Below are 20,473 nucleotides of genomic sequence, written 5' to 3' on the forward strand. Positions count from 1 at the left end.
AGACTTCAAAATTACTTTAAAATGTCATTTACAACACATAATTCTATATAGATAGTACAGAATTTGAGATGTGCTGGAAATGACACTTTCATGACTTTCAGAAAAACTTAAAAATCTCCTGAGACGCATGTACACAGTTGGACATTGTCAGTAGACAAAAAAATAAAATTTGAGTGTGAAAAATCTTTTAACAAGCCTACTTTCTATAAGTTCACAGTGTTAAAAGAACCAAAGGTTGAAGAAACACCCAAGCATAAAACAGACAGGGAATATTCAGTTAATCTGATATTCATTAAAATATTTAATAAACATTTACATAAAAACAGAATTAAATGCAAAAAGTAAAATACATTGTATTCCAGGTCATGCAAAAAGTAAAATACATTGTATTCCAGGTCATGCACGGGTGCAGTAGTATAGTTTCAAAACAGAACAGTGAACATTCCAGGATTGGAATTTTATTTATTTTTTATTCTTGATATCACATCAAACTACTTGAAATGATGCAAACCCATGAGTTAAACTGGATTTAAAATGTCAGGATCTCGGTCTCTCAAGTGTCTGTAAATGGACATGATCTTTTATTTTGGCAAAACATCTTTTTAAAATAAAAGATATATAAAAATGTACAATGTACATCATTAGTGTCTTTTTCGTACATTAGTTTTGATTTCACATAAAACAACACAGCAGCAGCAACAAAATGCCAGCTTTGTGGTTAATAAAATACTCATTAGTATTGTGTTTTTGAAGATGCGCATACAGCTTTCCCATGCACTACAGTAAGAGCTGGTCCATAAAAGGTGTCTGTTGGTGCCGGATGCATTTATCTTGAACAGAAGTTGCAGTGTATGCCACCTGTGAGGTCAGTGATGGTATCTGAAGCTATGAGATGTTTGAGCAAAACTCTCTCAGTCTGAACATCATGCATGGCTTCCTTTAACATGGCGGTCATGGGTAGGTCATCATAGTAATGGAGAGGAGCCTCTTTCTGGCTGAGGTTATAGCCAAAGCCTGCTAAACTGACCTCATCACATATATATGTGGCCAGGTTAAGGGCCGAGACGCCTAAAGTAGGGACATTCTGGAGAGAGAACAGAAAAATTACAAAATTTAGGAAACATTCATACATACAGTATAAAGGGGAAACCAGCAGCCACATACATTAATGTCTTGGCTACAAAAAAAGCTCAGAACCTTTTCACTGTAATTGCCCAGGGAAAAAAAGATACAGTTCATTGTACATATGTTGAGATTTTGTGAGAACCTGCCCCAAAAGTAGCCTCCTCTGTTACACCACTATCACAACCACAAAAACAAATCTACACTTCTGTTTAAAACTGCCAGCATTATACAGCCCATTTTAGACTTTTCACCAAAATGTAAAAAGGTAAAGCAATTTATGAGGCACAAAACAACCATGAAACAAGAAAAAAAGGAAAGGTAACATACAAAAATACCAAAATATTGTTTTGCATTATCATTTTTACATTTCAATTAAGTAATGTAGCAGATGCTTTTATCCAAAGCGACTTACAAATAAGGGACATAAGCAATTTGTCTTTCAAAAGTCAACATTTTATGCATTATCGCACGGCCATTGCATTTGTTTTGGCTGACAAATATTATAATTAACACATTAAATCAATTTATGAGACAACATACCAGTTTTTCAAGAAGTATCTTCAACGCTTTGTCCTAAAAACACATTTACATCTTTCATTAAAAATGTGCATTCATAATATAGTTGACTCTTGCCTTAACATATGTCAGTGTTGTTTGAAGATGTTCACTTGTTTCACTATTACAAAAATATGATGATGGAAATTTACTTGATACAGTGCTTGGTACTTGTAGATTCCAGCTTTGCACTCTTTGTTCATTTTCTAAAGCAACTTCATGAGATGAGATGAGATGAGATGTTTTCTGAACAGTATTGAAGGATTTCCATGTATGCTGGACACTTGTTCACTACTTTTCCTTTACTATCCACTCCAACTCACAATTTTGTAAATAAATTAAAAAATATACACACTACCGGTCAAAAGTTTTGAAACACTTGACTGAAATGTCAAGGCGTATGGTTAAATGTTTGAAATTAGTTTTGTAGACAAAAATATAATTGTGCCACCATATTAATTTATTTCATTATAAAATGAAAATTTAATTTAAAAAAAAAAATAATAATAAAGAAAAGCAGCCAATAAGTGCCCAGCATAGATGGGAGCTCCTTCAATACTGTTTAAAAAGTATCCCAGGGTGATACCTCAAGAAGTTGGTTGAGAAAATGTCAAGAGTACATGTCTGCAAATTCTAGACAAAGGGTGACTACTTTGAAGATACTAAAATATAACACAGTTTTGATTTATTTTGGATTTTATTTAGTCACAACATAATTCCCATAGTTCCATTTATGTTATTCCATAGTTTTGATGACAATACTATTATTCTAAAATGTGAAAAAAATTATAATAAAGAATGAGTAAGTGTTTCAAAACTTTTGTCCGGTATTGCATTTATGCACAGGTTTATAGAACAAATGATTTTAAGATCATGAGAAGCATAAATTCAGTCAAGTCTTGGGGCCTGGGTAGCTCAGCAAGTATTGACGCTGACTACCACCCCTGGAGTCACAAGTTCGAATCCAGTGTGGGTTGAGTGACTCCAGTCAGGTCTCCTAAGCAACCAAATTGGCCTGGTTGCTAGGGAGAGTAGAGTCACATGGGGTAACCTCCTCGTGGTCGCTATAATGTGTGATTGACGCTCTCGGTGTGCGTGGACGCCACAGAGAATATCGTGGGCCTCCATACGCACTACGTCTCCGCGGTAACGTGCTCAACAAGCCACGTGATGAGATGCAGATTGACGGTCTCAGACGCGGAGGCAACTGAGATTCGTCCTCTGCCACCCGGATTGAGGTGAGTCACTAAGCCACCACGAGGACTTAGAGCGCATTGGGAATTGGGCATTCCAAACTGGGGAGAAAAGGAGAAAAGTCTGTCCAAACTTTTCATAAGCAAATGTATTTTAAAGTAAAATAATAATAATAATAATAATAAAGAGAGTAATTTCTAACGGAACAATATATTTTAGCGCTGAGCACAGCGGGGACAAATTATTTTCACTTTAGGAATTTCCATGACTTTTAAAGGTTTTATTAATTCCAATGACTTTTCCAGGCCTATAAAAAAAAACAAATTTTTTTTAAATTCTCTGATATTTTATAGACTTTTGAAAAAATTAATGATAGAAATAAGGTGTTTATTAAATTAAGTGGAGTTTGATTTTACATAGCACCTTAAAGTAAAAAATTCTGTGTTGAATTCAAACGGTTATATATACTTATATGGTGAAAAATTACTCATATCAAATGTGAACATCAAATGCAATTAATCATGTTGTATACATATTAAATGCAATAATAATCCAACTTCGAGCATGTGGATGACCGTATACATCAGTCACCACAGAAGATTTCAAAATCACCACAGATTGTTCAAAGTAAAGCACGTAATGCTGCAAATGCAAATAATGTTACAAGCTAACAGGTGAATATTGCCATTTTACAACGCATTTACTCACCAAAAGGCAATTTTTTCTAGTGTTGAGTGTTAGTTTTGGACCTTGTTTACATGGTTATCTAACAAATATTTACCTGCATTGACATGCACAGCTGAAACACAAATTTTCTGCTACCTCTCACTCTTTTCTCTGTTCCATTCTCTTTTGAACAAGCCATTTCGGCTATACTTCTGTAGATATGCTTACAGACACAGACGTCCATGACGTACACTCAGTTTGCACCGTGTGCTGGCTGAAGGACCAGACCACTTGAGTTTTTGTTGGGGGTGGGGAGGGGGTCGCTAAACTACCGCTTTATTACCGTAATAAAAATACCGTTTTATTCCTACTATTAGCATGCCATTACTATTTATAACATTTTCATGATAATATCCTGGAATATCAATACAGCCTTTCTGTGAACCCCCAGCCAGTGAGGGCATCTGTTACCATTACCCCGGTCTGATACCCCTGGAGAAAGCTATTTTGAATCTGTAGCTTCCCAAGCTACAAACTACTCATGACTTAAAGTAGTTAAACTGCAGTCTAGCTTTTAAAACACTACACTACAAATTACTAGCAAAAAGTACTTAACAACGTTGACGCTAATATTTTGAATGTATAAATAAGATGATATTATTTGTTAGATTATATAAGTTCTGACTGCAGAATTAAATATCATCTGATAGCTATTTACTAGGAATGTCATAAAATATTGATACATCAATTATTGATCGGCACATTATTTTCTTGATAACTTTTGAGACATCACTATATTAACTTTAGCCAGCATTTAAATTAGAAACCTATGTGTGCTTTCCAATTCACACGCATTTCAGCGATCCGATCACAAGTGGAATAATGCGTCAAAATGGCACCATTGCCATTTACCCTGCACTGTAAAACATGATAGCCCCATTAATTATGTTAACTTATTTCTTATCTTTATCTCCAACTGTCATGACAAGTTTTGGATTTTGAACTCAAGTTTATAAGTTTTCAAAAAATTAAACAAAGTAATTCATTGTCTTGACTACTTGTGAGTTTTGTCTGGGTTTTCAATGTTCATTTAACTCATGTCTGTAAGTTATAAGTTGAAAAAGGGGAAGGGGAGGAGGAGGGGTGATACTGAGTGGGAAATTCTGAGAAGCTGCTGCCTTTTTGAGTGAGTTGGAGTAGCTGAATTTCTGTTGAGTATCACAAGGCGAGGACGTGAGTTTGCATTTTTTAATTTGTGTTGATAAAATGCAATAACGCTGCCACTTTCTTGAGTGGTGAAAGATTCAGCACATTAACCATGCTCTGTGAATGTGACTGCACCAGTTCTGAAAAACATTGGAGAAACCTGGATATTATTTGGTGAAATGGATGTTTTTACAACCAGTCTTTATTAGAACCTGTTATCTTCATGTTGAGGTTACTCATGTTTTTAAGGCAGCAGGTGAACTTTCGTTTTCAAGTTTAACCAACTTGAAATGTTTTACAGTGTGGTTATAATCTCTTTTGACCACTTGTGTTGGGATTTCGATTGGAGGGTCTCTGATTTCAAGACTGCATATATCAATCATTATGTCAGTCTGTTACTGCATGGTAATAAAGCACAAATGTATAAGAACTAAAAGAAAGTGCAAAGACTTTGTATTGTATTGTTTCTCCCAATTATACTTGCATTTCATCTGATGACATTTAGAACAGAATTATGATTCTAATAAGAGTGCCTGTGTAAACTGAGCTACAGATGTGCATGCTTCTCATCTGTGCACTTTATGTTGATCAGCATGCGCATGAATGTGTGCTCCTTCCAAATTTCCCGATCTGACAGTTAAAGTTGCATGCAACCGACAGCGGTTGATTGACAGGTTAAACTTTCCCCCAGGACTACTTGCTTTGGGGAGTCAAAAATCCACAATCATGTGTATACCATTATAAATCGATGTTACCCCCCTGAACGCCCTAGTACTTATCAAACACAAACAAGTATGACGGATAAAAATAGAACATGATGGAAATTTTACAACCTCAATCTGTCAGATTGACTCATAAAATTTTTTTCTAGTGCAATCTCTGGTTATGATGTAAAATCTGACCTGAAAACGGGCAAGCATATTCACAAACACGCAGACTATTACGGCTCCATCTAGTGGTGTTTCAGTATATGACAGTGAATACTGGTAAGCCTTTGCAGTATATTTAGGGGTTCGTTGTAGGAACGAGTTGGCCATTTATATCTGGGAAAAAAGCAATATGATAATCATCTGGAAAATTTTCAGATTATCGATGCATGAAAAAGGCACTGATCTCAAGCCAATTATTTTTCATATAGTCATAAACAAGGGTGACATCATTAAATTGAACATATTAATTTATACTAAATATAAGATACTAAAACTAGGAAGCACCTACTTTATATAACCAAATTGAAATATAGTGATAAACAGCAGCAATTAAATAACTAAGTCCCTTTAAAGCAGGGCATTTACATGAACTGTCCAAACAAACAGACAAACGAAAATGAATGGGTGTTCACAATACTGGAATAGTTTATTTAAACCTGCTCATTTACATGAAGTGTCTGAAAGAACTGATTTCTTGCATGTTATTTGTCTGAGCTATAAAGTGCTTATTTTTAGTGCTTTCTCAAAAAAAAAAAAAAAAAAAAAAAAAAAAAACATTTCCACTCATCGCATTTACAGTGGTTCTCTAGATGTTTTAAAGTTATGACAATTTTTGCACTGTTGGGGCCCGTTGTCATGACTAGCAGTCAATAGAAATGTCTTTTTTCAACACACAAATTTGAAATTTAGCGGGAAAATGAAATCAATGTAACTATGTTATGGTGTGGTGTGTTGTGGGCCAGGTTTGGTGGGCCGCTCTGGGCCAGAAATTCCAGGGCCACTTTTTAGTCCCAGTCCACCCCTGAGTGACACAATAAATAACCTGTGTCGTCACTGATAAGCAAGGAAAAAACAGCTAAATAATTCCACTCTCATAGGGACAAAAATACATTTTAATTAAATTAATGCACAATTCAGTTTTGTGGCTAGTAAGAAGTATTACTATTAGTTTCATAACAATTTAAGTTAAATTTGGACTCTGTGTAAATGTCAGTTAGCAAGTTAAGACTTGCTAAAACTTTAGGTTTATCACATAACATGGGCTCAGTAATGTGTCAGGATAGACTAAACAACCTGGCACTCCTCTCATTTTATATATATACAGTGCATTCAGAAAGTATTCAGACCCTTTCATTTTTTTTTTCACATTTTGTCATGTTGCAGCCTTATGCTAAAATGCCCATAATGACAAAGCAAAAACCAGATTTGTGATAACTTTGCAAATTTATAAAAAAGAAAAAACTGAAATATCATATCGACATAAGTATTCAGACCCTTAATTTAGTACTTAGTTGAAGCACCTTTGGCAGCGATTACAGCCTCATGTCTTTTTGGGTATGTTGCGACAAGCTTTGCACACCTGGATTTGGGGATTTTCTGCCATTCTTCTCTGCAGATCCTCTCAAGCTCTGTCAGGTTGGATGGGGACAGCCATTTTCAGGTCTCTCTAGAGATGTTCAATTGGGTTCAAGTCCAGGCTCTGGCTGGGCCACTCAAGGACATTCACAGAGTTGTCCCTAAGCCACTCTTGTGTTGTCTTGGCTCTGTGCTTAGGGTCATTGTTCTGTTGGAAGGTGAACCTTTGGCCCAGTCTGAAGTCCTGAGCGCTCTGGACCAGGTTTTCATTAAGGATATCTCTGTATTTTGCCGCATTCAGCTTTCCTTCAGCCCTGACCAGTCCCCAGTCCCTGCTACTGAAAAACACCCCACAGCATGATGCTACCACCACCATGCTTCATCGTTGGGATAATATTGTGCAGGTGATGAGTGGTGCCTGGTTTCCTCCAGACATAACGCTTTGAACTGAGGCCAAACAGTTCAATTCGTTTCATCAGACAAGAGAATCTTGTTTCTCACAGTCTGAGAGTCCTTTAGGTGCTTTTTTTTGCAAATTCCAAGAGGGCTTCAGAATGGTTTTTGACAGGTCTGGTCTGAAATCCAAGCAAGAGTTATTGACCAAAAGGGCCTGAAGGTCCCCAACACCTTTTGCTCCAGGTAGGCAAACGAATACCTTCCAAATACTCTGAACTGACTGAGGTTTGAGTCTCCATTCCCCTATCCTGACACCCTGACATGAGAGTAAATCAGCTCCGCTGTTCAGGTGGCTGGGGTCATGGTATGGGTAGGGCACATCATTTGCTCCAGAGAAGAATTCAATTTGCAAGGTTCAGCATTGGCCGTGACCTCACTCCTCCTTGGAGTTTATGTACACCATGACTGTTGTGCTGACCAAATGGATCAAGACATGAGACCCCTGCATGTCTGACTGAAAAGCTTTCAGAGCAGAAAGGACTGCAATCAGTTTCAAGTGATGCACCTGAAAGTTTGTGCACCTGTCTGCGTTGGATGTGTCCATGGTGACAACTTTGCGTCTGCCCATCTTGGTGTGTCACACATTTCTGGTAAAATCTGGTGCACCACCAAATAGCTAGCATGGCTAAACAGTGACGCATCACTAGAAGGCGTTAGTGACCATGTCACCAGGCATGATGAGGGACTCTTGGCCTGAGCCAGCACTGGAGGGGTCTCTTCCATGGCAAGCCTAATGGGGTGACAAAGCTGCATCGGCCATTAAACCCAGCGCTCACTGAAAATGATGCAATGGCAGGGTTCTTCTCAGCTTGAAACTCTTCAAGTGTAGGACAATAGACTGAATGTGTTCTTCAGTCATATGAGCAGACACATCTTCCGAGTCATGTTTCATTACTAGGAAGGAAACTTGCTGACTGGGCACCAACACATTCTTTGTCCCAGCTGCTCCAAATGCATGAGCAACAGATCCCTGTGCTGGCACACCTGTACCTCTGATTCAGCTAGTAACAGCAAATGATCAAGGTAATTTAATATGTGGATGCCCCTCAGCTTCAGCGAAGCCAGAGCCGCATCAACATATTTTGTGAATGTGTGAGGAGCCAGGGACAACTGAAGGGTAGGACTTTGAACTGGTATGCTAACCCCTCGTAAGGTTAATCTCAAGAATGGCCTGTAATGAGGGGCAATCTGCACATTAAAGTAGGTATCTTTTATGTCGATTGATATGAACTGAAGCACAAATCCAGTAATTTAGAATAACCAGGTTGGTTAAAGCCGGACATTTGCCCGTTTTTGTGAAGTTGTTGAGCCAAAAAAAAAACACATTTCTGGCTGTGGGGACCACAGGGAGAGCAAGATGAATATTGCGGGGAAATGGCGAAGTGGTCAGGACCTTCTTTGGAGATGGAGCAGTCTGGTCTATATGCGAACAACCCAGCTTTGTTGGTACCAAACCATCAGGAACACTTGGGGCACCCAAATGGAACTTTACTGCTGGGGCAAGGTCCAGGAAGCGGCACTTTCCACTTTGGAACAAGCCGCTGGGCTTGCCTGCGACTCTGATGCCATTCTACTGAAATGAACAGGGATAGAGATGGTAGCATTCTGTTTGGCTGGATGCTGTCCCAAAATGGAGCGAGAGCCAGTGATTGACTCTTAGCCAATTGAAACCTCTCTGTGAAAACATAAATTGTGTCACCAAAGGAGCCCTGCTGACACACCAGGGCATCAAGCAGGACGGCTTTGTCCCTGTTGCTCAGATCTGACAAATTTAGCCAGATTTGGCATTCAGCAGACACCAGGCTACCCATACATCTGTCAAGAGCCTGGGAAGTGGTGTTTGTAGCCTGGAGCACCAAATCTGTGGCCTGACGTAGCTCTTGGAGGGTCTTGGACTCTAGATCATTCGTCCTTCAGCAGATCTGCCTGGTCGGCCTACAACACCACCATGGTGGGCAGAGCTGCACCAGCCTGAACCTTTGAAGTGTAGGCCTTATCCAACAGCATGGGTATGAACCTTCATAGCTTGGATGGATGTACCAGCTTAGATTTCCATGCCAGTATGGAAGAGGAGGGACATATATAGTATGTGCCTTTAAGGCCTCCTTGAATAGGGGAATCTGTAAAAATCCTCTAAGCATGGCGCAACAATGTCCAACAATGTATAGGCCGCTGCACCTGAGACACAAGTTCTAGCTAAGATGTCTTGACCAGGACTGTTCTTTCTCGAGCTGTTATTTCAATTCTATTATTTCAATGTACTTATCTACATGAAATTTAGAAATGTGCAAGGGCATAAAAGCTCTCTATAAAAGCTGGAGTTCTTACATGGACGGAAAACAATGAAAATCATGAAATCTTTTTTTTATGATGAAAGATTACACTTTTCAAATGGCACAAATGTAGACATCACTCTTTCATTAAGTTCTTTGCATCTGTTGAGCTGTAGAGGGTGCTAAGAACCAAGGCAGAAAACCCTAAAGTTTATGCACAAAAAAATTGTGAAAAAAGACTTTATGGAAAAATTATGAAGTAGACTACTCCCTAATGACTAAAGTGGTACCTCTAAATGAATAAAATGGTCTGTACCTATTATTATTTATAATATTATTATTATTTTATAAAATGTTAAATTATTCATAAAATTATAATTATTATCACCTCTGCTCTAAAAGGGTGCTCCCGTAAGAATAATGCAGAGGCTAGGATAGACTTTCAGTATTGCATATGCTTATAAAGGTGCGATCTAATCCTGTTCACATTCAATAGGTTTGAGCTTACAGACCTGTTGCCATGACAGCAACTCTGAGGAGTTCTCTGTGGAACATGACAATCCATGATCGGGTCAAATCGTCAAAAATTTAATCCAGATAACTCCCAAATAAACGTACAAAGAATGGGCCCCAGGTCTCAGCATCAGAGGCCTTCAGCGATACAGCATCAACCTCTTCGTCTGCGCCACCGAACGTGATCGAACCATATGCATCAATCTCAGGAGGCAGGTGAACTGTATGGGAGAAGATACTATATATGAAGCATTGGAGGTGCACAAGGCTTGTGCCAGAAACAAACCCTCCTCAAAATCTCCAGACTCGTTATCCCATCTTCTTGGCCCTCCTCAGCGAAACACAGAAGGAGTGAAGTGGGAGGGAGAGGGATCGGCTTCCACTTCCACAATGAAAGCAAGCCGCAAGCGCAGTGTCTTGAGCTTCATGCATTCATAATGAACACATTCAGACCCTATGAGCGCTGCTTCAATGTGTGCTTGACCTAAGCATAAAAGACATCGCTTACAAGATGGAAAACACCTGCGAAACATTGGTTGTCTTTAAAAAGACATGTTTCAGCAAGCAAATTCTTTTAGTTTGCTCTAAATTTGTATTTTGTGAGTGCAATATAGATACACTGCAATCACAAAAGGCTTTCCAAGCAGTGCTTCTTTTGCTAGAACACAGCAGGGAGAAGAATAGGACTCATTCCTGCTGACCTGGTGCAGATCAACAGCAAAGCTTTTGTTTAGGATTCCACAGCACAAGAGAGGTCTACCTGAAAAATTCTGAAGGTGTGATGCTGGGCTCTGGCTAATATGCTCATGATGACGTCAGCAGAAGCTGAGCACCAAGCTTCACCAGCAAATCAATTTGGTGTGATGGCATAGGGTTATAAAGACACGCCCCCTAAAGGGTGCTCCCATAGCGTCAGCAACTGATGCAGCGTGAAAGTTACCTTACTGAAAGGGAAATGTAATTAAGTTAGTAGCGTCATTACTTTTAGTTAGTTTCTCCATAACACTGATGTCTGTTAAAGAACAGGAAGCTCACCTGGTCCCATCCCCACAGGCGTTGTCTGGGTGTGGGATAGTGGAGCAGATCCAGGGCTGTTTCCCTAATGACCTCGGGATTCAGCAAACGAAACTGTGAGAGCTCAACTGGAACCTTCACTGGCACCTGCTGCCAGAAAAACAGCCAGTCCCACAGTGACTGGAAACATGGAGTCACATGTAAATACCTTTCAAATCTTGTTCAGAATTGCTGCAAAGGTTAATAAAAAGTCAAATAATTATAACCTGCTACGAACACTCACAACTGTTGTTTTGGTGATCATTGCTCGAAGCCAGTGGAAGTCTACAGGCTTGTAGATCACAGCCACAAACTTGAGATCTGGATCGGAATCTTCCCAAACCTTTTGGCAGCCTTCAGGGTAACTAATTCTGATGGTGGTGCGATTACCAACATCTGCACTGTAATCTTTCACAGGGCCGCTATTTAACCTAAAGAGGAACAATTTCTTCAGTTTTAAATATGTACAATTAAACATTCGCCGCTGCAGCTAAATAAAGTTCAGTCATGACAACTCTCAGAATAATTTATTTGTATTTGACTAACCATATTTGACTAACTGGAGCACAGGACAAGAAGCAGACAGAATGGCTTAACCATCTGCAAGCTGCCATGAGACTTCACACAGGTCACATAAACTACAACATATAGAAACTATATTACCTAGATATTATATAGAGACTGGTCTGTTCCCCGAACTACCAAACACAAACCCTTCACTAAATAATTTAGAAAAAAATTGATTGAGGTCAAAATTGAAAATGACAAAAAAATTAAAGAGAAACATCATATAAAGGTAGGGCTACTAAACCTTAGATCTCTTTCAACCGAAGCACTAGCTGTACAGATCATAGTTTGGATGCACTCTGTTTGACTGAAACCTGGCTTAAACTGGATTAATATATTAGTTTAAATGAGTCTACTCCCCCAAGTTATTGTTATAAACATGAGCCTCGCCTGAAAGGTTGAGGAGGAGGTGTTGTTACAATTTACAGTGAAGTTTTTGGTGTTACTCAGATGACAGGATACAAGTTTAAGTCTTTTGAACTAATAATGCTTAATGTGTGTGGCAGGGCAGAGGGCGGGGCGGGGCCGGGCCGGGCCGTGATTCCGCACACCCCCTAATTAGGCTGATTAAGACCAAGAGGGATAAAGGCCACCGGAGACGGCAGTGCGACAGAGAGAGAGTTACAGGCAGCTGCCCAACACCTGTGTGTGTGTTTGTCTTTTTGCATAAGTTTATTATTAAAATATTATTTATATTGTTAAGCCGGTTCTCGCCTTCTCCTTTCCCTTATACCTTGTTACAATGTGACATTGTCAGATATAAATAAAAAAATCTCTGTCGTCTTTTGCCCTTGCTACAGTATATAGATCATCAGGGCCATATTCTGATCAGATCTAGTAGTTACTGTGGATAGAGCTTTAATAGTTGTTGACTTTAACATTCACATACTGCAGATAATGAAAATGACACATTGCGATTAGCATTTATTGATATTCTCAACTCTCTTGGGGTCAGACAAAATGTGACAGAACCAACTTATCGCCATAATCATATGCTAGATTTTATCCTGTCATATGGAGTTGATATTGATAACATTTTTGCTGCAGAGCGATGACATCTCGGATCATTACCTCATCTCTTGTATGCTGTTATTAGCTAGTGTAACTCAGTCTACATCACACTATCATTCTGGTAGAACAGTTCAGGTTGATGTAGTCACAGAAAATATAAATACAGTCTTCTATAGCACTCCTGATAGTGTCGCCCCCCTTTGATTAAAGAAAACTAAAGAGAAAAGCCCCACACCGTGGTACAATGATCACACTCATGCTCTTTAGAGAACAGCTCGAAAAATGGAGCGCAAGTGGGAGAGAACAAAACTAGAGGTATTTCGTGGTGCATGGAAGGATAGTGTCTGTAGCTACAGACAGGCACTTAAAGTTGCCAGGTCAGCATATTTTAGCAAACTCATAGAAAATAACCACAACAATCCTAAGTGTTTATTCAGTACTATGGCTAAATTGGTTAGGAATAAAGCCTTGAATAAACAAGATATCCCTTCGCAGCACAATAGTAATGACTTCATGAATTTCTTTACTGATAAAATTGAAATAATCAGAAATAAAATTGGAATTATGCAATTGTCTGCCACAGCACCTCAAAAAACAGTGTCTCATCATTTTCCCCACAAGTGATGGGCATTCCGGCTCTTTTCAGTGAGCCGGCTCGTTCGGCTCAGCTGGCTCCCAAACAGCTCTTTACATTTTTTCAAGTCAAACAGTTTGCGATAGTTTGACTATGATTGGTGTTAAAACAATTTTAATTAAATTATTAAATGAAATTATACTCTACCTTAACCACAATGTATTTAAAAATGCATTGGTTTGCATTTGCATTTAAAGTATAACTTTTTAATGTATATAAACAAAGTACATATAAATGTTACAATTCAAAACGAATACATTCTGAACAACATAATAAGTTGGCTCCGCCCTCCCTCACGCATCTTTGGTTCATTGATTGACACTGTGTGTCTGATTGACAGGAACAACAGGTGAGGCTGTTAGTCTGAGCAGACAGTCAGAACGAATGTGTGCGCTTGAGCATTTAGGCCTATATTATTTTATTTATTTTTTCGTTCTTTGAAGTCGTTAATTCTATTCATTTAAATCTTTTGATTATTCATATCTTATTTTTTTTAAATATTTTTATAAATAGATTCAGCTCTTCTGATATGCGAGCTGGCTCCCAACGTTCACCTACAAGAGCCGGCTCTTAGAGCCGACTCGTTCGCGAACGACCATCACTATTCCCCACAAACAACTTCAGTCCTTCGCTGTCATAGGTCATGAAGAGCTAACAAATCTTATCGAAACATCAAAGCAACAACATGTACATTAGATCCAATACCAACTAAGCTCTTAAAAGTTGTTTCCTGTAATCACAGAACCTCTTCTTAATATTATAAAATCCTCACTATCCTTAGGGCATGTCCCAAGTAACTTTAAGCTGGCAGTTATCAAACCGCTTATTAAGAAGCCACAGCTTGATCCTGGAGAGTTGGCTAATTATAGACCGATCTCAAATCTACCATTTATGTCGAAAATACTAGAAAATTTCTACAGAGAATTTCAGTCAGGATTTAGACCCCATCACAAAACAGAGACTGCACTTATCAGAGTTACAAATTACTTGCTCTTATCATCTGATCGCGGCTGCATTGCTCTTCTAGTGCTTTTAGTTCTTAGTGCGGCCTTCGACATAACAGATCACGGCAATCTCTTGGACAGGCTTGAGAATTATGTTGGCATTTGTGGACAGGCATTAGCTTGGTTCAGGTCCTATTTATCAGACCGCTACCACTTTGTCTGTGTATATGAGGAATTGTCAGATCAAACTAAAGTTAAGTACAGAGCACCACAGGGATCAGTTTTAAGGCCTCTGCTTTTCTCCTTATATATACTTCCCCTTGGAGACATTATCAGGAATCATAGAATAAGTTTTCACTGTTAGGCCGATGATAGCCAACTTTTTATTTCTTTGAAAACCGACAAAATTTCACAATTCTCCAAGTTAGAAAAACTAATTAATGCGTTCATAACCTCAAGACTAGATTATAGTAATGCATTACTGGCAGGATGTTCTGCAAGTTCAATAAATAAACTTCAATTGGTTCAAAATGCAGCCCCTAGAGTGCTGACTAGAACCAAGATATATGATCACATTAGCCCCATTTTATCATCACTACATTAGCTACTTGTTACATTTCGTATTCATTTTAAAATTCTGTTAATAACGTACAAAGCTTTGAATGGTATAGCTCCACAGTACTCTATTACGCTATATTCCGTCATGTTAATTACGGCCTGTTAATAGTACTTAGAATATCAAAATCCAAAAATGGAGGTAGATCTTTTTCCTATTTGGCTCCTAAACTATTGAATAGTCTCCCTAACCTGTTCGGACTCAGACACACTCACTCAGTTCAAGTCTAGACAAAAGACTAGAGCCCGACCGATATGGGATTTTTGAGACCGATACGATACCAATTTTAAAGGGGGAAAATTCACCGATTACTGATATGGTGGTCGAAATAGAGTTGTGCTCAAAAGTTTGCATACCCTGGCAGAAATTGTAAAATTCTGGCATTGATTTTGAAAATATGACTGATCATGCAAAAAAACTGTCTTTTATTTAAGGATATTGATCATATGAAGCAATTTATTATCACATAGTTGTTTGGCTCCTTTTTAAATCATAATGATAACCGAAATCACCCAAATGGCCCTGATCAAAAGTTTACATTCCCTTGAATGTTTGGCCTTGTTACTGACACACAAGGTGACACACACAGGTATAAATGGCAATTAAAGGTTAATTTCCCACACCTGTGGCTTTTTAAATTGCAATTATTGTCCGTGTATAAATAGTCAATGAGTTTGTTAGCTCTCACGTGGATGCACTGAGCAGGCTAGATACTGAGCCATGGAGAGCAGAAAAGAACTGTCAAAAGACCTGCGTAACAAGGTAATGGAACTTTATAAAGATGGAAAAGGATATAAAAAGATATCCAAAGCCTTGAAAATGCCAGTCAGTACTGTTCAATCACATATTAAGAATTGGAACATTCAGGGATCTCTTGATACCAAGCCAAGGTCAGGTAGACCAAGAAAGATTTCAGCCACAACTGCCAGAAGAATTGTTCGGGATACAAAGAAAAACCCACAGGTAACCTCAGGAGAAATACAGGCTGCTCTGGAAAAAGACGATGTGGTTGTTTCAAGGAGCACAATACGACAATACTTGAACAAAAATGAACAGCATGGTCAAGTTGCCAGAAAGAAGCCTTTACTGCGGCAATGCCACAAAAAAGCCTGGTTACAATATGCCCGACAACACCTTGACACGCTTCACTGCTTCTGGCACACTGTAATTTGGAGTGACGAGACCAAAATAGAGCTTTATGGTCACAACCATAAGTGCTAAGTTTGGAGAGGGGTCAAAAAGGCCTATAGTGAAAAGAATACCATGAACACTGTGAAGCATGGTGGTGGATCAATGATGTTTTGCAGGTGGGTGAGCTCTAAAGGCACGGAGAATCTTGTGAAAATTGATGGCAAGATGAATGTAGCATGTTATCAGAAAATACTGGCAGACAATTTGCATTCTTCTGCACGAAAGTTGTGCATGGGATGCTCTTGGACTTTCCAGCATGACAATGACCCTAAGCACAAGGCCAAGTTGACCCTCCAGTGGTTACAGCAGAAAAAGTTGAAGGTTCTGGAGTGGCCATCACAGTCTCCTGACCTTAATATCATCAAGCCACTCTGGGGAGATCTCAAACGTGCGGTTCATGCAAGACGACCAAAGACTTTGCATGACCTGGAGGCATTTTGCCAAGACGAATGGGCAGCTATACCACCTGCAAGAATTTGGGGCCTCATAGACAACTATTACAAAGGACTGCACGCTGTCATTGATGCTAAAGGGGGCAATACACAGTATTAAGATCTAAGGGTATGCAAACTTTTGAACAGGGGTCATTTCATTTTTTTCTTTGTTGCCATGTTTTGTTTTATGATTGTGCCATTCTGTTATAACCTACAGTTGAATATGAATCCCATAAGACATAAAAGAAATGTGTTTTGCCTGCTCACTCATGTTTTCTTTAAATATGGTACATATATTACCAATTCTCCAAGAGTATGCAAACTTTTGAGCACAACTGTATTTCATTTTTGAGCTGGAATGAAAAGACCTTTTCTATGTGGTTTGTGCACCGATTTTGCACTGATATGACTATGCAAAGGTACTCAGAAGGCTGCTTTCTTAAACAAATATTTTTATCAAAGAATATTTGACATTATTATTATACATTGTCAACAAATTCTAGAAATGAACACTGAGAAAATAAAGAATAAATAAAAATACAATAAATAGCAAAATAATCATCAGTACTGTATGTTCAGTATCAGTCAGTTGCTCACCATTTAAATAAAGAATAAATTAAAATGATAGCTAAATAAAAATCAGTACTGTATGTTTAGTATCAGTCAGTTGCTGACAATTTAAATAAAGAATAAATAAAAATCAATAAATAGCTAAATAAACATCAGTACTGTATGTTTAGTATCAGTCAGTTGCTGACCATTTAAATAAAGAATACAATAAATAGCTAAATAAACATCAGTACAGTATGTTCTAGGTCTGCCCCCGACCAAAGATTTTCCTAGACGACTAGTAGGCGTTCATTTAAGCCATTAGTCAACTAGTCGCACGTTTATGATATTCATTTAATTAATTATATATATATATATATATATATATATATATATATATATATATATATATATATATATATATATATATTGGGGGGCATCAGAAAATGTTTTGAGTTCCAGGGCTGAGAAAGAGAGTTATAAGTAATATTGCTAACACTGTTCTACATTACTGTGAAATACTAAACCGTAATAATGAGCCTTTAAAATATACATTTCACAAGTGCACACACGAAGCGAGCCGCAACGACACCGGCAAAAGCTGTAATGATTCTGAATGTGTCAGAAAAACCAGCAAGGAGACTGTCTGAACATTTTGTTAATTTACAGAGAGAAATGCACATTAGGGTTGTGCCGACAGACAATGATCTTGGGGATCGACGATGGTCAGAGTGATCGATGATATTTGGCTCGTTTCCCATTAATGTATTAAATTATTATTATTATTATTAATAATATTATTAGGCTATTATTATTATCAAATTAATATTAGAAATAATTTGCCCGTAGACACACACTTGAAGAAACACACTTTATTTTATTATTGAGAACAGATGACAGAAAAGCCGTCTACGCGCATATGTTTGTACGGAGGCGTGCAGTCTCGTGGAACACACACATGTAAAAGTTTCTCACTCTTTCTTTGTTTCTGTCTTCTGAATGTTTTTTTTTTTGCAAGAACAGTATCATATATGAGTGCTGCAAATGACCTCAGACATCTCAGCTCAGGAGGTGCTTTGAGTTCAGTTCACTTTATTTCCACAGAGCAGTTCAATATATATATATATCATGAAGGAGGGAACAAAGCGAATTTATTCACACACATGATGTATTTTCCTGGACAACGAAATACCCGACCGGTAGAGAATGCACAGATGAAGTATAGACTATTTGCCAGAGAGATGTTGACAACTGTTGTAAAGCATCTTTCAAAAAGTTGAACAACACACATTTTAATTGCAAATTTTTTTTCATTTGAATTTTTAGTTAAAATAAAAAATAAAGTTCAAAGTTTGAAATCAAGGTGTCTTGCTTTATTGTGTAGGCTTAACCCTAACCCTGCTTAACAAAAATTACCCCATAGTACCACCTAGCGTCCAACCAGCGGTAATACGTCAGTTTCCTGTGGAGTTTTTTTCTGGGACCAACCAACCAATTAAAATTTGGTGGACCAAGACTCTTCTCATCGACTAACGTTTGGTCAACTATCAGGGGGCAGCCCTAGTATGTTCAGTATCAGTCAGTTGCTGACCATTTAAATAAAGAATAAATTAAAATTATAACTAAATAAACATCAGTAGTACTGTTTAGTATCAGTCAGTTGCTGACCATTTAAATAAAGAATAAATAAAAATACAATAAATAGCTAAATAAACATCAGTACTGTTTAGATCAGTCAAATGCTGACTATTTTAATACTGCTAGTCAATTAGGGGCAGGTTGTAAAGCATTTACACCTGCCAAGTCAAGAGATAAACAGCGGCAGCGGTGTTACACTGTATTCTGCTATACAAGTTCAAGGTAAACTTTCAATGATGGAAAACCAGACTTTTAAATATGAAATTTTGTAAATACAATGACTGGAATTGTTCGGTTGAAGGGGGTACCAAACTGCGAATCCTGAACAAAACAGTTTGGTGAATACATGTTTACACATTCATATCCCGAGGTTTACAGAGCCTGCCCCTGCCACATCCAGTTCTGTTCCTGCTTGGTGTCCGACCCCGATTGCTACATGTCGCTGAGTGATGACGACTAACTGCAGCCTGTGAAAGCCAGACTTCACAGAGGATGTTCTCATGCCTGCATCACCTTGGTCTAATGATAGACTACACTCTTAAAATGGAATACATAGACAATTAATTAATTGCCAACAAAAGCCTGTATCAGCCAACTAACAAAGGACAATGCATCTATGTGAATTTCTGCACAAGGGTTCTAAATACAATTATTTACTTATAATATTATTTATTTTTAAACAATTTACACTCATATTTTTATAAGGATGCACAATGATGACTTTATATATATTACAGCTTAATTTTCTGTTAAAGTCTTAAAGCATAATTTTCTGTAAAAAAAAGCTGCTTTGAAACAAGTGCTGAATTGTTGGGGGGCGGGGGGGGGGGGCTGAATTCGAATAGTAAAGGGGGCCTTGACTGAAAAAGTATGCAAACCACTGGGTTACCACATTCTCAGAGACATCAAACTTCTCAGAGACCTCAAATTATAGCATGGGAGCAGCACTGGGCCATTGAGAACCATCCTGGATAAATGGGCACCAACATTTTTGTCAAATCTAATTTACATTAAGGCCCATTCACAGCGCCAACGACACAGCAACAGAATGTCATTCATTTTCAATGAGAGCAGAGCGACTTTGGGCAACACAGGCAAGAGTGATTGTTGGCGACAAGATGTGGGCACGGCGAGCGTCATGACATGGTTGAGAAAAATTATACTTTATGCAAATGACGAGTGACAAAATTACAAAGTTATATCTTTATTTTACCAGCAGTACATCTCATCTGTGATCAGATTTTCTGAAAGTATGGCCAGTTGTGCAGTACACCAAAACTTTTAAGAGACAGCAGTAGGAACGGCCATTAGCGACTTCACAGTACAAGGACTAGCAACATCAAGAAACAATGTCGATGGCGGAGTGAACATAGTCATAGTAAAAAATAAAAAAATACAAATAAAAACCTTGGTGGTATACAAAAAGTTGTAATCAACCTTATCACAAAATTTCACATTTCAGTCTGATGTTGTTGACTAGTATTATTATTATAAACCACTTCATTAGGTTCTTAATGGTTTAAGTAATCTCTGCAGATAATATTTGAATATATGAAAGCAAAG

At 38.1% G+C, this 20,473-nt stretch overlaps 1 protein-coding gene across 5 annotated transcripts in view; it reads right to left on the reverse strand.

The window, feature by feature from the left end:
* Nucleotides 1-281: 281 nt before the first annotated feature.
* LOC127418155 (lactosylceramide alpha-2,3-sialyltransferase-like) overlaps nucleotides 282-20,473 on the reverse strand; it is a 54,162-nt gene continuing 33,970 nt past the window's right edge. For 3 of the 5 annotated variants that reach the window (XM_051658575.1, XM_051658574.1, XM_051658577.1), the window contains exons 5-7: nucleotides 11,571-11,757; nucleotides 11,309-11,467; nucleotides 282-1,084 (exon numbers count right to left, since the gene is read on the reverse strand). In XM_051658575.1, the coding sequence (XP_051514535.1) occupies nucleotides 827-1,084; nucleotides 11,309-11,467; nucleotides 11,571-11,757 (604 nt within the window). In that variant the 3' untranslated portion in view covers nucleotides 282-826. Of the gene's footprint in view, nucleotides 2,976-11,033; nucleotides 11,218-11,308; nucleotides 11,468-11,570; nucleotides 11,758-20,473 lie in introns of all 5 variants that reach the window. The other 2 variants (XR_007893373.1, XM_051658578.1) reach the window with 2 other exon arrangements.

Source organism: Myxocyprinus asiaticus, chromosome 27, assembly GCF_019703515.2.
Source record: "Myxocyprinus asiaticus isolate MX2 ecotype Aquarium Trade chromosome 27, UBuf_Myxa_2, whole genome shotgun sequence".
Taxonomy (NCBI): Eukaryota; Metazoa; Chordata; class Actinopteri; order Cypriniformes; family Catostomidae; genus Myxocyprinus; species Myxocyprinus asiaticus.